This window comes from Rousettus aegyptiacus, unplaced genomic scaffold, assembly GCF_014176215.1.
Source record: "Rousettus aegyptiacus isolate mRouAeg1 unplaced genomic scaffold, mRouAeg1.p scaffold_m13_p_2, whole genome shotgun sequence".
In the NCBI taxonomy this organism is placed as follows: domain Eukaryota; kingdom Metazoa; phylum Chordata; class Mammalia; order Chiroptera; family Pteropodidae; genus Rousettus; species Rousettus aegyptiacus.
The window spans coordinates 1,203,774-1,221,088 of NW_023416295.1; the positions used below are offsets into that span (position 1 = coordinate 1,203,774).

At 68.8% G+C, this 17,315-nt stretch overlaps 1 protein-coding gene across 9 annotated transcripts in view; it reads left to right on the forward strand.

Moving 5' to 3' along the window:
* Positions 1-17,315, forward strand: part of HDAC4 (histone deacetylase 4) — a 173,485-nt gene that overhangs the window by 129,193 nt on the left and 26,977 nt on the right. For 6 of the 9 annotated variants that reach the window (XM_036236448.1, XM_036236447.1, XM_036236451.1 and 3 more), the window contains 7 exons: positions 2,236-2,367; positions 3,891-4,000; positions 6,209-6,325; positions 6,407-6,605; positions 8,443-8,681; positions 13,914-14,168; positions 16,345-16,531. In XM_036236448.1, coding sequence (XP_036092341.1) covers positions 2,236-2,367; positions 3,891-4,000; positions 6,209-6,325; positions 6,407-6,605; positions 8,443-8,681; positions 13,914-14,168; positions 16,345-16,531 — 1,239 coding nt within the window. The remainder of the gene's footprint in view (positions 1-2,235; positions 2,368-3,890; positions 4,001-6,208; positions 6,326-6,406; positions 6,606-8,442; positions 8,682-13,913; positions 14,169-16,344; positions 16,532-17,315) is intronic. The other 3 variants (XM_036236449.1, XM_016144254.2, XM_036236450.1) reach the window with 2 other exon arrangements.

Below are 17,315 nucleotides of genomic sequence, written 5' to 3' on the forward strand. Positions count from 1 at the left end.
CGCTTCCTGCAGACCTGGCCCCTCAGACGCGAGCCCCTCCCGGGAGGAACGCCCGTCCTTCAGAACGGGGCGCTTCGCTGCTCGGCGGCAGTGACGGCACATGCCGCCCGGGGGAGCCCGCCACCGTGGGGCGTCACGTAGAGCACGTTTTCCTCGTGAAGAAGTCACGGAAGTAAAGCACGCTCGCCCTAAACGAAACACAGGCCCGCACAGCCGGAGGCTCACTCCCCAGCGACGGCGGCCGACGGCCGGGCCCCGCGTGCGGGCGATCCTGGGCCTGGGGTGTGCGAAGTGTGTGTGGCTGTGGACAGAAACACCGCTGCCTTGTGTCCTGCCGCTGGCCAGTCAGAGCAGGGGCCCCCGCCCCGCTGGAGCGCGCGACGCCCGTGGCCCCGCCGCGGGGACGCCACCCAGCCGCGGCGTTTCGTTTCCGCCCTGCCGGCACATGCGGCGCCTTCGCTCGCTGCGCTCGGAGCTCTGTCGACGGGAGCGCCGAAACGGGCCTGCCGGCTGCCGGGCGCCACGTGCCGGGCCCCGCGTGCCGGGCGGGTCCACCCGCCACCGACACGGTGCCGCCGCCGGCCACCCGCTGGCGGCGTCGTGCTCCCCTGGCGTTTGAACGCGCTGTTCTGCCATTTCCAGCGAAGGCGGGGAATCCTGACGTTGATTTTCCATCTTCGCACTGGAACACAAGCTGCATTCTGCTGGGACCGGGGTGGCTGAGGCGCAGGGTCCCGGGTCGCATTCCTGGGGAGGACACTGTGGCTTGTGCCCCCGAGTTCTGCAGCACGGGGTCCTGGCCAGTTCCCCTCTCATGCACACCTCGCGCCCAGTGTCCACGACCACGCAGGACACACGGGGACACCCCCTCAGCGTCCCGACGGTCGTGGGGACCCGTGTCGTGTCGGCTGAGACCTGGGTGGTGGGGGAAGGGCCGTCCTTTTCCTCTCCTCTTCCGGGTGGGGCTGCGGCTTTTATTCCCTTGAGATGATGGCAGGTAAGGAACTCGGTGTAGACCAGAAGTGAACGGCCCGCGCGTGCCTACAGCTACTTCAGGATACGCGTCAGGGCGGTGGACGCTCTGGCCCGTGGAGGCCACTTTGTCCTGAGCCCCTTTCCTCTCCCATCGTGGGAGGCCTGGCTCGGGAGGCGCGCGCGCTCTCTGCCTCGGTGCTGCAGAGCAGAGGGCTCCGCTCCCCGTCACCGCCCCGAGAGCAGGCGCAGCACCTGGCGGAGGCTGGCGCCGTCTGGAGCACATGCGATTTCCCCGGAAGCCCAGTTAGGTGGCCCGCTCCTGGCTCCGCTTCCCAGGACCCCCAGGCAGCGGCCTTTTGCCTCGAGCTGGCTCAGGGCCACCTGCCCTGCTGGGACTCGTGCACCCCGAAGGGCAGGCACAGCGGCCGCGCTGCTGCTCGCTGCTCCGGAGAACTTCTGTCCCAGGTCAGCAGCAGCAGCCGTGCTGAGAGACGACACGGGCGAGGTGCCGGGTCACTGTGTCCATCCGGAGGTGGACGTGGTGAGCGAGGCGTCAGCGCTGGGGTTTTCCCGGTGGCGGCCTTGCCACCGTCCTGGGCTCCCGAGCCGACGCCCTGGGGCGGTGAGGCAGCCTCGGCACCCCCAGCACCCTGAGCTTCCCGAGCCTGCCCCGCCCCCAGAGGTGGGGCTCAGCGGTCTGGCTCTGGCTGCGGGGGGCTGGAGGACCACTGTGGGCCCAGAGCCGCAGGTCTGCAGACGGCCCTGTCCTCAGGGACAGAGCTGACAGCAAGCATCAAGCCAGGCGTAAACACCTGTGTCCCGCTCAGGCGACCGCTGAGGGAGACGGGGCCCCCGCACTCACGCAGGTGCTGAGCCCCACTAACCCCTTCAGGGCGGCCGGTCCGGGCAGGGCTGAGCTCCCGCGGCAGCTTGCTTCCTGCCGGCGCCCTGGGGGTGGGGGGGCATTCTGATGGGCCGTGGGCAAGAAGGCGGGTGCGTAGCAGTCACAGTGTCTTGGCCACAGCTCTGGCCTCGTGGGGCAACCCTGCCAACGCACACATGATCCTGTGTCTGAGGGAGGTCGCTAAGGTGTGGGCGTGTTCTGTCCGTCCTCGGGGTGAGACAGACGGAAGGTGGTCTGCCCACAGGCCTCGGGGACCCTGCCCCACCCTGGAGTGCGGGATCGAACTCATGACCCCGCAGCACCACCGGCAGGGCTGCCTGTGTCTGCCCTGCGTGACGGGTCCCCTCTCCACGCAGCCTCCGAGCCCAACCTGAAGCTGCGGTCCCGGCTGAAGCAGAAAGTGGCCGAGAGGCGCAGCAGCCCCTTGCTGCGCAGGAAGGACGGGCCCGTGCCCGCCGCCCTGAAGAAGCGCCCCTTGGACGTTGCAGGTACGGTGGACGGCGGGCCCCGCGACCCTCCCACAGCGCCCTGAAGGCCGCGCAGCGCTCAGCCTGTCTTCTCCCCCAGGCTGCGGAGGGCGGCCGCTGGGAGCCTGCAGGGACCTTTGCAGGGTTCCGGGTTGAGGGGGTTTAACCGGTCCTGCCCCACTGGCGAGGGGCACCGCTTCCCGCATAGGCCCACAGCACGCAAGTCCCCTGCAGGGGCGAGGGGCGGGGCATGGGGGGGCGTGGGGGGGCGGGGCCCTGCAGGTTCCACTTTCTCCCTGTGCTTTGCTCTCCGCCCCCACCTAGTGGCAGACGCGCAGAATACACCCCTGGCAGATCCCCTTCCCAAGGGCCCTGCCCCTTCACAGGGCTGCACCCCACTGCCCCAGGGACACACCTCCTGCGCGCGTGCACACGCTGCGGAGGGCCTTGCTGCCAGCGCTGGGCACACTCCCCTCCCGGCCGCCCCGTGCCTGCCACACGGCTGAGGCCGCGCCGCACGGCACCCGTGTCCCTTCGCCGGGGGCTGGTCGCAAGCGCCTCTGGGCACCTTCGGTGGCGTTCCACTTCTCCCGGCACAGACCATCCCGCGGGGATCACGCATCCCTGTTTTCTCACCCAGATTCCTCGAGGCGAAACAAAAAAATAATGCATTGAGTTGAAAATGGATGAAAAGCGGGGCACACATTTTCTTGTTGTGCAGAACGTCATCCTGGTTTCCCGCGCACATAGCTGAGGGAACAGCCTCCCGCAGGCTCGGCCAGGCTGGGGTACCCTGGGCTGGGGGAGAAGAGTCTCGGCCGGGAACCCACCGAGGAAGGCGGCCTGGCTCAGCCCCCCCTCGGGGCCGCTGACAGAGAAGGCCCGTCAGCCTCCCGCGGGCCCCGGCCGTGCCAGCCCCTCCGGACCTGCGTGTGCTGTCCCGGCGGGGGAGGGGCCGCAGGCTCGGAGGTGCTACGGGTGGCCGACCCTCAGAAAGGCCGTGGGGCACGCTTTCTCAGGAAGGTGGGAACCAGATGATTCCCTTGTTCAAACGCCATTAAACCAGTGAGAACACCTGAGCAGCGAGACCCCACGTCAGCACGGTGTCACGGGCTCCCGCAGCGTCCGGAGGCTCCGCTGGCCCCAGCCGCAGTGGCCAGGGCACCTTCCTCTCCTCAGTCACAGCGAGCCTGGTCCCCATAAGCAGAGCGGGCCGCCCGTGCCCTCCGCGACCTGGAGAAGGTCGGGTGTGCGCCCCGCGAGTGCTGTGCGGGTCTCGGGAGCCGCCAGCTGTGCGGCCCCCTGCGCATGCGCTGTCGGGCGGCCGCCGCAGCCGCGCCAGCGCACGGGTCCCTGCTGCAGGCCGCGTGTTGGGGGCCCGCGCTCTGGGGACGCTGGGAAGTGCACAGGGCTCCCCCTTCTGGCGCTTGAGGTCACCTCGAAATTCAGAAGAGGAACAAGAGTGACAACGTGCCCAGCGTACCCGGCTCCGGAGGGGCGTCCGGGGCGGGAGGCACGCGGCTCACGCCGTCTCTCGCCCGCAGACTCGTGCAGCAGTGCCCCGGGCTCCGCCCCCAGCTCGCCCAACAACAGCTCCGGGAGCGTCAGCGCGGAGAACGGCATCGCGCCCGCCTTGCCCAGCCTCCCGGCCGAGGTCAGTGCCCGCCCTCTGTCCCCTGTGGCCGCAGAGCGCGGTCGCCCCCCGTCCAGACCCTCACGCGGCGTGCGGGCCGCCCGGGCGTCAGCTGCCTGCCTGGCGCTCGCCTGGCGCCCCGGCTCTGCAGGGGGCAGGGGCGCGCGGGAACCTGCTGGTGAGAAACAGGTTAGAGTGTCGCAGCCAGTCTTGTGTCCCTGTGTCAGGGAGGCCCGCACCGTCTCAGAGGAGTCGCGGGAACCATGAGCCCGAGACCGCAGGCCCAGCGCCTGCCTCTCAGGCTGCGGGTCGAGTCTGGCGTAGCTCCTGAGCAGGTTCCGGACTCCCTTGGAGGCACCGTCAGACGCCGCGCTTGGTGGGGAGGGGGGTGCGGGGCAGGAGGTGGCGGCCCCTTCAGCCGGTGGAGGGCCCCGCGCAGGCAGCCGTGCGCCCTTGACCAGACGGAGCAGGGGACTTTCCCCGGGGCAGGGGTCAGCCCCGCCTCCCGCATGCGTCTGCCCCCACGTTCATGTCACTGCCTCAGTTTACCCCACAAGCGTCTGCAGCACCTACTGGGCGCCAGCCCTGTGCCAGGCCCTGGAGCCCAGGGTCAAGTGGTCAGTGGGGGACCTGCCTCCACATTGGTGCCCATGGTTACTGGCGGAAGCAGACGCTGACCGGCACTGGGGCAGGAGGCCCGCGTGGGGGGCCACCCGGCGGTGAACCCAGCCAGGAGCGCCGTGGGCCCCGCGCTGCAGGGGCCCTGCCAAGCGGGGGTCCCCTGAGTTCCCGCCCAGCCCTTCACGTAGAGGAGCGTGGGCTTATCAGGTGTAGCTGTTCACGACCCTCCTGACGCAGTTGGAGGTGAGCCCTGCGCTCCCACAGGGCGGCAGGGCCCAGTGCGCCGCCGGCTCACCGCTCAGGGCTCACGCGCTCGGTGCTTGCACTTCCGGTCCAGACGCTGCGAGTGGGCGGCTTTTTCGGTACTAGGACCATGGTGGGCTCTAGGTTGCTCAGCCGCATCCTCTCACCCGTGTGCGGGTCTGCGTCTCCGAGACCTGCCCTCAGCCCGCGTGAGTGCTCGTTCAGAGCAGTAGAAGGCCCAGCAGCCTGCCTTCCACGCGGACCGAGGCCATGGCCGACGGCCCAGCCTGGGGATCGTCTCTGGGGTGAGACGGTGCTGCTCTGTGGTCCCCACGGAAGCCGCCGCGGTCCTGGTGCCAGTGCAGGGTGGGCGGATGTGCCCACACGGGTCACATTGCAGGGAGGCCTGGCTGGGTCGATATGCATGGTTCCGGGCTAAATCATGTGTTTATTTTGACAAGTCACACACGGTGAGGTAAGTTAGGCTGCCGCCCAGGAGGTGTGGGTGCAGGGGCTCCCTGCAGGCGGCGGGGCCCGTCTCAGGGTCTGGTGGTGTGTGGCTCCACGGGAACCTCATGTGCCCCGAGGCTGGGCCCGGCTGCTCGGCTCTGGTGCGGAGGCGTGAGGGGCCCCGGTGTGGCGGGAGGCACGGGCCCCATCTCCTCCCTTACGTGGCCCGTTTGTAATTCACCTGCACCGTGTTTGTCTTCGGGTCAGGATGCCGTCATCATTTACTAAAATCTTCGCCACCTTGATAGGCTTTTAAAAGTTTTACTTCAGTTAAATAATTTAAGTAATAAGTTTAAATCAGTGGTAAATGCGTTGCTGACGACGCCGATCATCTTCATCGTGGTTCGCTCTCCCCCAGTAACTGGCTCTGCTGTGTCCTCTGTCGCCGAGGCGCACTGTCCCTGCCAGTCCTGTTTGTGAGCTCTTTCTGTGCTGGTCTCTGTCTGTCCTTTACGTCGCCAAGGCAGTTGCCACTGTTTTTTGCCTTTCGTGTGAGGAAACATTTTTCATCAACATTTTCCTCTTTGGTTCCTGCCTCTGCTGCTGCGTTTGGAGAGACACTGCTAACGATAAGAATGTGTTCTAGAACGCAGTACTCTAGGTTCTTTGTGATCGTTTGCGGGGAACAAGCAGTTTGCGTAAACATGCGAGTTCGGCGGCGAACCAGGCTTGCCGCTGGCGGCCCGCGCTGGAACGCGCCTCACCTGCGTGCGGTGGCTCGCCGATGTGTTTATGCGACGGGGCCTCAGCGCGGCGTCATCTGCCGGAGGCGTTTTCTGTCGCCGCTCCTGGTGTGCGATGCCCACGCCTGCGCGTAGCAGGCCGTGTGACAGCCGCTGCCTGTTCTGTCTGCAGACCGGCTTGGCTCACAGACTGGTGACGCGAGAAGGCTCGATGGCCCCCCTGCCCCTGTACACGTCGCCGTCCTTGCCCAACATCACGCTGGGACTTCCTGCCACCGGCCCTTCTGCTGTGAGTAGGCGACCCCGGGCCTGTGTGGCGGGGGGCTCTCCTGGGCACTAACCCTGGACGTCACCGGCTGTGCCTCCCCAGGGGGCGGCCGGCCAGCAGGAAGCCGAGCGCCTGGCTCTCCCCGGCCTGCAGCAGCGGCTGGCGCTCTTCCCGGGCACCCACCTCGCCCCCTACCTGAGCACGGCGCCCCTGGAGCGGGACGGCGGGCCGGCGCACAGCCCCCTGCTGCAGCACATGGTCCTCCTGGAGCAGCCGCCCGCGCAGGCGCCGCTCGTGCCAGGTGAGCGCCGGGGCGGCCCCCCGCACCCCGCCGTGAGTGCGGCCGCCTCGGGACTTGGCGGGTGGGTGGCGCGATGCCAGGGCCACGTCCCGGAAGTTCCTCCAGGGGTCGCGGACCCTCCGACCTGCGGTCTGCTGCGCCGTGTCGGCCGCGTGCCGGGAGCCCAGCGCTGACCGCGGGCACAGCAGGCGCCACGCAGGGCGCGCTTGAAACGCGCCGTCCGCGGGCGGCTGTGGTCGAGAAAAGCGGACATCAGTGGGGGACCGGAGCACCACAGCCGCCGGGGCCTCGCTGAAGGAGGGCGGAACGCGCCGGGCGTCCGCGCCCCGGAGTCCGTGTGCCCCCGGTTGCTCTAGCTGGAATCGGTGCCTCCGCCCGTCACAGAGTGCAGGTCTGCAGGGTGCGTCTCCCTGACTTCCTGGTGGCAACGGGCTTCCTGAAGGGACACCCGAGGTTCAGGACGAGCTGTCGGGAGTGCGAGGAGCGAGGGCGTCTCCTCGTGCATTCGTTAGAGCCGCCCCTGCCGCCCTGTGTGTGACGCGGCTGCTCACGTCAGCGCAGAGTGTCCATCACCGAGTCACTTCATTGTCCCCATTACAGCATTCTTAACGTCATTTGCCCCTGCTTCATGCGCGGTGGCCTTTTATTATAGGACGTCAGGGACGGTTGTACAGAAATGCCACCTCTCTAGTCTGCTGGCTCCTTTTTCTGATTGACGAGGTGGCTTCTGCTCCGTGTGCAGTTTGGTGGCTCTTCCCATCATGACACCTGCCGACAGTTCCCCTGTTGCGTTGAGACGCCGGAGCACAGTTCCCCAGGCCGTCCTGCCTCTGCCCCCCTTGCCTGACAGACTTAACCCTGTGCTGCTGGGTACCCCCCATCCGAGTGTCCAGGACCCCATCCTGCACGACCCTCCCAGGTGCTGGCTGGCAGACTCAGTGCAGTGGCCAAGAGCACAGGCCCCCCCATCCCAGCTTCCCTCTGAGCTCTGTGACCTCGGAGGCCCTGTCCTCCTGTGCCTCGGTTTCCCCATCTGTAAAGTGGGGATATCGCGGGCACTTGCCTCGCTGAGCATTCCAGGGTTGGCGGGGGTTGTGTATCGAGGCAGGGCGGCCTGGCTCCCGGCACAGCAAGAGCACAGGGCTGCGCATTACCGTGGTTCAGTGTGGGTGGGGACCCCACGCCGCCTGTCGGCTCCTTCCCTGGGTGTGGGGGGCGTCCCCTCCGCCCCCGTGCACCTGGTGAGCCCGGAAGGGGGCAGAACCTCTGCACATTTGTGGAAAAGACTTTGGCAGCATCCACCAGGGTTTTTAAGCGTAAATCTCCTCTTGGTGCTTAAAGTCTTTGCTTTGAGGCCCTTGAAGCGAGTTCATCCCTGAGGAGGTTCTCGCTCAGTGTTGGTCTCTGTGGCAGTGGGGGAAGAGCTGTCTCGAGGCCCCCGGGACCATGGCAGCCTCCCTCAGTCTAGCATGTGCTGCTCCCGCCGCCTGCGGGGCTGTCGGGTGAAACGTTTGTGGGCCTGGGGCCCCCGAGGGGCGGCTGTGCCGGGGGCACAGTCGGGCAGAGCGAGCTGCTCTGAGGCCCATCGCACAGAACAGCCGCTTAGGCGTCCACCAGGGTCCGTAGACAGCAGCCTCCAGGGGACGGCCCCCCTCCCCGAGCCCGAGCACGTGGCAGTTGGTGTGCGCAGACTGCACCCCGGCGGACTTCCAGGGGGAGGCGCCGGGCGGGCGGCTGCGCTCACGGTGCCCGGGCTGTCACTCACCAGCCCTCTCCCTTCCTCTCCCCTCCTCTCCCCTCCTCTTCTCCTCTGCTGTTTCCTCCGTGTTATCTTCAGACTGGTATCTTTCAGGCCTGGGAGCGCTGCCCCTGCACGCGCAGCCCCTGGTGGGCGCGGACCGCGTGTCCCCGTCCGTGCACAAGCTGCGGCAGCACCGGCCGCTGGGGCGCACGCAGTCGGCGCCGCTGCCCCAGAACGCGCAGGCGCTGCAGCACCTGGTGGTCCAGCAGCAGCACCAGCAGTTCCTGGAGAAGCACAAGCAGCAGTTCCAGCAGCCGCCGCTGCACCTGGGCAAGGTGGGCGGGGCCCCGGGGGGCGGGGGGCCGGGCCCGTGTGGCGCTGGTGCTCGGAAGCCGCTCGTCTGGGCACTGGGCCGACCGGCCAGCGTGGGCCAGTCCCCGCGTGCCGGGTCAGCGGGCGGCGTGGGCCGGTCCCTGCGTGCCCGGTCAGCGGTGTGAGCTGGTCCCCGCGTGCTGGGTCAGCGGGCGGCGTGGGCCGGTCCCCGCGTGCCGGGTCAGCGGGCGGCGTGGGCCGGTCCCCGCGTGCCGGGTCAGCAGGTGGCGTGGCCAGTCTCCATGCGCCCGGTCGGCAGGGATGTGGCCCGTCCCAGCGTTCCCAGCCGGCGGGAGCCCTGCAGGGCGGGTGGCGCGTGGAAGCGTCAGTATCGCTGCGTTAACCACTCGGGCGGCACGCTTCCCCGGAGTTCCTCAAGGGCGTTTACCTTCTTCTTGAAGTTACCCATGTCGTAAAGACCCCAGCTTGGTGGCAGCTCGAGCCCCTGGAGCACGTTTGTGTGTCACCCAGCTCTGGGGACGTACGCACACCCGTGGGACAGCGCCGTCCCCAGAGAGCTTGCTCAGGCCGTGCCCAGCATTCCCCGAACCCCCCGTCCTGAGCGTCGGGCCCGGGCCCGTTGTCAACAGGAAGCAGCAGCTCCGCGTGGCTTCAGACGCCGCCGTTCAGAGCGACGCATCCTCGATGACAGGGAACACGGTCAGCCTCCTTGGAGCACAGTCCGGCGGCCCCTCAGACGTGAGGCACAGAGCCGCCACGCGACTGTGGGAACAGCCCGGGGCCACGGGCGGTGGACGGCTGGCCCCGGGACGCGCCAGGCGGTGGGGCCATCCTGCGCCGTAGGAAGCAGGGAAGCCTGGCTCGGCGCAGTGTGGGCGGGCCGGAGAGCACCACGCTGGGTGCACGCAGCCGGCCGCCCAGCAGCACACCGTGCGGCTCTGCCCACGTGCACGTGCAGAACGGGCCGCAGACCAGAGGTGCCGGGCGCCCGGGGCCTGACCACCAGTGGGCAGGACACGTTTTTTGGAGACAGTGAAAATGTCCCGCGATGGCGTGCGGTGGTGGCCACGCAGCTCTGCAGCAGCCGCTGAACAGCACGCTCAGGAGTGTGTGCTCCACGGGGCGCGAATCACATCCCGGACGCAGAGCCGTCGGGGGCGGCGGCCACCCAGCACCGCCCCGCTGGGGCAGGGAGGGCACTTGCTCGTGTGGCCGAGGCGGAAAGTGCCAGGTCTGCGCGCTCCGAGCGCCACAGGCCCTCCACGGTTCATCCTCGGAGGCCGACGGGGGCAGCTCGATCTCATCACGTCATTATCTGAGTGCTGAGAGGTTTGAGGACGGGGTCACCTGTCCACACGTGGCGCGTTCCGGAGCAGACGGCTCAGAAGCTGCCTAACCGTTATGTGACTGGTGTGCGGCAGGAGTGACCGGCGCGCTCGCACGCTGCTCTCCCGGTCTCGGGGTGTCGCACGCTGCTCTCCCGGTCTCGGGGTGTCGCACGCTGCTCTCCCGGTCTCGGGATGTCACACATTGCTCTCCCGGTCTCGGGGTGTCCGGCCTCCGTCTCCGAGGAGGCTGTTCCTGCTCGTGACCTGACGGTGCTCGCGCCTGGCTCCTGGCAGCGTGCCCACAGTGCCACACGCACCTGTGGCACGGGGTGGCAGCCTTTCCCGCGTGGCCTGCCCTTCACTCAGCCCAGCCTCGGCGTGCAGCGGCTTCAGAGGCGTCACCCCTTGGGAGGGGTCAGCCTGTCCCAGCCGCCCGACGTGGCCACTGCAGTTTCCCCAGGTCCACAGGCGACAGACAGTTCACCCCACTGAGCCAAGAAAACCTGTGAGGCAGAAAACGGACCCGGAGCTGGCTCTCTGCGCCCCTCTGGCCCGTGGTCCGAGTGATCGCCGCTGCCCTCAAGCCGTGTGCTGGCCTCAGCACACGTGCCCCCCGCCCTGCACGCAGCGGTGGTTAGTGAACGGTCACCGGGCGAAGAAACTGTCTGGAGGATGCGCGCCTTCAGAGGGGGGTGGGGCCCTGAGCCCCAAGGTGATCGGGTGCCCTGAGTCGTCGGAGCATTTGGGCCTGGCCGCAGGCATGGGCTGCGTGAGGTGGGCAGCATGCGTGGACGCAGAAGTGGTGGTGTCCTGCCGGAGGACGTGCGAAGGCCCCTCAGCAGCGGGGGAGGGGGCTTTGCCGGCGACGGCGGTCTGTCTGGGGCCTGCGAGCCGTGTGCAGAGGCTCGGCCCGGTAGTGCTGGGCCGGGCGCTGTTCCGTGGAGGCGGACGCGTCTCCCTTCGACCCGTGTGGCCTCATGGCCGGCGCGGCAGCAGCCTGGGCTCTCCCCCCGCCAGGCTGCCCCTCCTCCTGCAGCTGCACTCTTGGGGAGCTCCCAGGAGCCTGTCACCGTTGGCCAGTTTGGTTCTGGCCTGGGGCCTAGTCTCCTAGGAGACACGCCATCCCAGATACGGAGCTGCGTGTGTTCCCGCTGATGGGTAGAAGAGGAGCCCCGCCACCCAGAGGCCCCTGGAGGGCAGCGCGTGCCCTCGCCTGCTCGCCGCCGGCTCCTGCCGCCCTCCTGCCGCGGTGCCGCCTCCGGGCCACTTGGCCCCAGGAGGACAGCTGCACAAGCACCTGCGTCACTGCCCGGCCGAGACCCCTGGCCCGCTCCACATCACTGCCCCGGCGAAGCCCCTCCGAGGTCTGCTCTGTCCCAAGGCTGCACGCGGGGCCTCTCTGCCCCGGGGTGTGAAGTGAGCTTCCAGGAGCGGGCTCCAGTTTGGGTGTCCCTGCCCAGAGCTCCGGGACCGTGGTGGTGGCACGTCCTGGGCCTCCGGGAACCTGCTGCCAGGTGGCTGGGCTCTGTCACAGAGCCCCGGAGAGAAGGTCCGACTCCCCTGGAGGCCTCTGCTCAGACGGCCTCGTTTTCTGAGGACATGGACGCTTCCTTGTCCCGATGCCATGCTCCTCCGGGCACAGCTGCCCCGGCCTTGCCACCTGCCAGCCGTCCCTCCTTCCCCGAGGTCCGCGGGCTCCCCCACCCACTCCGAGGACGACAGCCCTGCCCACCCGGCCAGGCCCACCAGAACCAGGGCGCGACCTCCAGGAGCTCCCCAGGAGTGGGGCAACCTGGCGGGGAGAGCATGCCACGGGATGTGGACCACCTCCTGTGAGGTGGCCGCGTGGCCCTGACCGCCCAGTCCAGCACGGGAGGGAGCAGAACGCGGCCCACAGGTGGCGCACGCACGGCCCTGGGGTCCCCGACGGCACCCCAGCACCCAGCAGTACGTTCCCCGGACCCCGGAGGCGAGGACCCTCATCCCTGTGTGAGGCACTTGACAGTAACTCAGACGTCTTAGCCTCGGACAGGTCACCCAGACACAACGTCTGACCTGTAGCCGGGCCTGAGTCGGGTCGGGAAAGGCCATGGGGGACATTCCCAGACGACTGAGGAAGCGCGACGTCTCCGGCAGAGGAGACAGGCCAGGTGTATCGGTGGGCGTCCCAGGCTGGTTCCCGGGGTCGCCGGGGCAATGGCAGGTGCCTGCGCACGCGTTTGCAGGCCTGGGTCGTGGAGCCGCAGCTGGCCCTTACGTGGGTCAGCACGGGGGAGGGCGGCCTCCGCCTGTGCCTGTCCCTGTCCCCTGTCCCAGTGCCTAGATGAACGGCCCTGAGGTTTCTTCTGAGACAACTAAGATTCTTCCATAGTCGAGTGGCGGTTGGAAGTCCTGTCTGGCGAGCGCTTTCCCACGGCCACTCTCCGTTCTCCTCTGCGACATTCTCCGTTTCGTCACCCCCGGTGCCTTAGGGAAGCTCCGGAGGACGCCAGCCGGGCCCTCTGCCCCTCGGGCACTTCTCCCCTGGCCTGCAGTGGCGGCGTGGGGACCTGGGCGCTGTCCGCAGACACACTGGCCGCTTAGGAGCCGGGCCTGCTGGAGGGGCCTCCAGGTCCCTCCCTGCGGGGTCCCCCTAGGTGGGCGGCACAGCGCCCCTGCCTCTCCCACACCTGTTCCCACCTGGCTGGTGCAGACACTTGTGCACGGCTGTCCCCGTGGGCCCTGTGGACGGGTGCCTCCGAGCTCGGTGTGGCATGCCTCATGCATGTCCCAGGGCTGGCTGCAGCCTGCAGGTGCCCAGCCCCCTCGGTCACCCCTCCGAGGGTGGCAGCCCCCTGGCCTCGTCCTCCTTTCCCGTTGAGACGCTGGCTCTCCTGGTCCCTGGCCTGCCCTCTGTCTGTCCTCTGTCTGTGGCTCCCTCCCTGGCCTCCGCATGCTGGCTCCGTGAGCCTCGCATAAACCTCTGCGTCCGAGGCTTCAGCTCTCTGTCTGCGAGGTCCTTCCAGCCGCGGCCTGTCCTTCTCCAGGGACGGCTCATGGGTCCTCCAGATGCTTGGACTTCAGCCTCTCTGAGCTGGGCCCCACCTGCCCTCCTTGCCCAGCCGGAATGCCAGGGGCTTCCGCTCAGGGCCACCAGGGGCCTGCACCGCCCCCAGCCCCACCTGCATTGTGCCTGGCCCCGGCTGGCTGAGCCCCACCCCCATCCGAGCCGTCCGAGCCTTGGGGTTTCTCTGGGGCACAGGCAGGGCTCTGCCGCCCCCTTTGGGCAAACAGCCTCTGGGGCGGGGTTCGTGGTATTAGGAGCCTTCTAAGCCCCCGGCCTCCCGTCCTTCACCCTGTGGGCAGAGCGGGGCTCTGTCCAGGGTGCTGAGATCTCAGCCCCGGCGGGCGTGGAGGGCGGTCCGGGGCGTGGACTGGTGGAGAGGGCGGGAAGGAGCGGACGCAGGCATCAGCACTATTCCTCGGGCCTGCACGGGGTGGGGTTTCCACCGGGAGGGACCCAGATCAGGGGTCAGAACAGACACATCCGGGACTGGGGTGGGGGGTTCCCAGCGGCTGCACGTAAAGCGGGGGACGCGTCGGTCCTGGCTTCATAGCTGGGCGCAGACGGGGGTGGGGTGGACACCTGTGACCGCATCGCTGTTCTTTTGCCGGGCACACAAAGTGCGAACAATACACGCGTGTGGGACGCGGCCCGTTCCTGCCCGGAGCGGGGAGGACGGCGCGGGCACCCGCGGAGTGCGGTGCGCGCCGTTCGCGCCCGCGCCTGGTGCCTGCTGGCCTTGGCTCCGCCCAGGACGCACCTGAGAGTCGCCCACCGCATGCCCGAGATGCATATCCGAGATGCGGGGCAGCGACGCCAAGCCCGCCGCCCCGCGTCACAGCCGCCCCGCCCCCGCCCCGCAGATCATCCCGAAGCCGAGCGAGCCGGCGCGGCAGCCCGAGAGCCACCCCGAGGAGACGGAAGAGGAGCTGCGCGAGCACCAGGCCCTCCTGGACGAGCCGAGCCTGGGCCGGCGCGCGGGCCGCGGGGACGAGCACGCGCTGGCCGTGCAGGTGAAGCAGGAGCCGGCGGAGAGCGACGGCGAGGAGGCGGGGCCGGCGCGGGAGGCGGAGCCGGGCCAGCGCCCGCCCAGCGAGCAGGAGCTGCTCTTCAGACAGGTGACCAGCGGGGCAGCGTCCCGGGGCCCCCAAGGGCAGTGCCCTCTGGCTGGCGGTCAGGGGAAACTGAGGGCCGCTCCTTCCACTGCCGCCTGCCCAGGGCCTCCCGCTCCCCTGGCTGGCGCGGAGGCCACCTGGTTCCTGTCTCTTACCTGAGCTGTACCAGGAGATGCTGGCCGCTTGTCCACCCTGGGCGTCTGTGCACCCGCTGCAGCCCGGGGCCCACTCACACGCTCCGTGGACTATAGTCGGGCAAGCCCAGCCGTCGGTAGCATCCGGCGCAGTCCCTGGGGGTGGGGGCAGGGAAGTCACCTCGTTAACTGCTCAGAAAAGTAGGCGGGACCTTCTGGGGCCAGCGAGGCAGCGGTGAGCAGCCCTGCAGTTCCAGAAAAGTGGTGTGACCCGGGTACCAGGGCCAGCAGGCTTCCTGGGCACGGACGCAGTGACCAAGCCCACGGGAGGCTGACGCGTGAATCTGCCGAGTGACTTATCAGCGCAGCAGGAGGTGAAGCTGGCAGGTCCCCCGAGCAGGAGGACGGCTGGCCAGCGAGCCAGAGGCCCTGTGGCAGAGGCCCACGTGCCACGACGGAGGCTGCTGGCCCCCAGTACCTGGCGTGAGAGCCGAGCCCCGCGGGGAGCGGCCTTGGCGCTGGGGGCCCTGTCCCGTCCCCTCCCCCTCACCACCCGGGGCGCCCCTCGGCACACACAGCCCGGCCCATGGCCCACTGCCCCACATCCCAGCAGCACTCAGGAAGGCCCTGACCCGGGGTTCAGTCTCCCATTTCTCTGGGTGTCAGTGCCCCCTTCCCCCGGACTCCCTCACAGCGGAGCGGGGGCTGCAGGCAGCGGGCGTGAGGCTTTCCTGGTTCTCACCCCGAGGGGGCCTGGCTCCGACTTCTCTGGCCCCCACGTCAGCACCCCAGGCCCTAGCCCACCGCCACGAAGAGCTTAGAGCGAGCGGTTCCGACCGGAGGAAGCGTGTCTGCCCCGCGGGGCCCCGAGCAGGCACGGCGCGCTTCGTCCCCGCGTCGGGGGCAGGGCCTGGGCGTCGTGACGGAGACACGTCTCCCGTTACAGCCAGTGCGATTGGAAAGGACTCGAGAAACCGTTTGGGGCAAGTGCCGTGTAGCTGATTAAGCGATCAGCATTTACTCAGGAAGAACAGCCTTGCACTCCAAGCCGGAACTGTTATTAGAAACGCTTGTTTTCTGTATTCTGAAAATAATAAGCCAAACTCCTCATCGGGAGGCCTAGGTGGCATGTAGCGATTTGCAGACCTAAACGTGAGACGGTTTCTCGTTTCGTAAGCCCCACGTACCAGGGAGAGGAGCTGGTTGGCTCTTGGTGGCCGTGGAGCTGGCCACGAGCCCCTTGGAGTCTGGGGTGCGCCAGCCGCCTGGGGAGGGGGCTGGCCAGAGGGCAGGGAGGACGGCGGCTGCTGACCCCGTGGGGACGCGGTGGCCTTGGGCCTCCTGCGCACCCTCCAGCGCTGTCTCCGCCTCCCTGGGATGGAGCCAGGCAGAGGTCGCTCTGCCCCTGTGGCGGCAGCGCAAGGCTGGGCCGGCCCGCCGTATCGCAGGCCTCCGGTCCTTCCGGCCGCGTGTCCCGTTTGGGTCCTGTGCCGTCCACGCCGAGGGAAGCCAGCTCGTCACACAGCAGAGTAGTTTGCAGGAAAGACGCTTTGTCATGAAAGTGTGTGCTTAATTCCTTCCTTCCAACCGTGGTGGGTTTCGCGGGAAGGTGGCCGCAGCGGGGCCCTGGGGGCTGCATCCGGGTCCCCACCGCCTCACAGGCTGAGCCCTGGGCGTCTGGAATCTGAATGGCACCCGTCATCTCTGAGTCACCAGCCCTTCCTGTCCCGAGTGAGCACCCGGGGCGCGAGGGGCCAGGACGGGGCGAGCGAAGCACCCGCATCGACACTGTGTGACGAGCTTTTCTCCCGTGTGTCTGGCACGCGGACCAGGGACTCTCGGTCGAAACCGAGGCGACAGCCGACTCCCCCAGGCGGGCCGCCTGCGGGCTGGGGCTCCTGGGGCCTCTGGTGGCCATCCGGGGCCAGCGGCCCGGTGTGCTCCCGCGCTGTGTGCGACACCCGGGCGGGCAGGTGGGCGGGGCGAGCCGCGTGCGGGGAGTGGGGGTGCGGGGCCCCCTGAAGCAGCGCCGCCTGTCTCCCCAGCAAGCGCTCCTCCTGGAACAGCAGCGCATCCACCAGCTGAGGAACTTCCAGGCGTCCATGGAGGCCGCCGGCATCCCCGTGTCCTTCGGCGGCCACCGGCCTCTGTCCCGGGCACAGTCGTCCCCGGCGTCCGCCACCTTCCCCATGTCCGTGCAGGAGCCCCCTGCCAAACCGCGGTTCACCACAGGTAACGGGGGGCAGGGGGGGCAGGCGGGGCCCCCGGGTTCGGTGAGGTGTAGGGCTGCTCATCTGGGCCTCTGCCCCGTCCAGAGGCCGAAGGTCAGGCCGGCTGGGATTGGGGACAGGCTGCTCCCAGGGCTGGCGGTTCGCTTCGGCCCACCTGCACCTCGGCCTGGCACCAGGTGGGGTCGCCTTGTGGCTGGCAGCGGTAGTGAGCCTGTCCTTCCTCATCCGTCCCCTTCTTGAGCTGAGCCTGCGTCCAGGGCCTGGATCGTGGGGCCCAGGTACCCCGCTGGTGTGCCCTGCGCCCTGCACGGTCGCATGCCCTGAGGGGCACTGCTCTGCCGGCCCTGGACGCTGGCTTGTTCTCCCTCCGCTGTTGCCAGTGGTTACGATTCCGACTGTGCCGTCTGGTGCCGCCCGCCTCCCCCGCGAGAGCCGGGGTGGCAGCTGCCGGCAGGAGTCTCACTTTCGGCCCGATGGGCCCCACACCAGAGTCAGGAAGAGAACGGGGTGGGGAGCCAGGCGCCCGCAGGGCCTGAGGCCTGGGCTCCGTGGGGGCTCCCGTGGGGGGCTCGGTGGACAGCGCCCTGCCCAGCCGCACCCGACCCGGGGACCGCCGTGTGCTGCTCTCGCCCGATGCCCCTCTTCAGCGGCGTCGAGAGGGAGTTACACGCGGAGGGCCTTCCTCCCCCTCCACGGTCCTCACCAGGCGTCTCTTCTCCCTGCGTCGTGTCCGAACGCGCTTAAGCTCTTTGTCAGGTCTGAGATGGGTATCGGTCGCGTTCAGG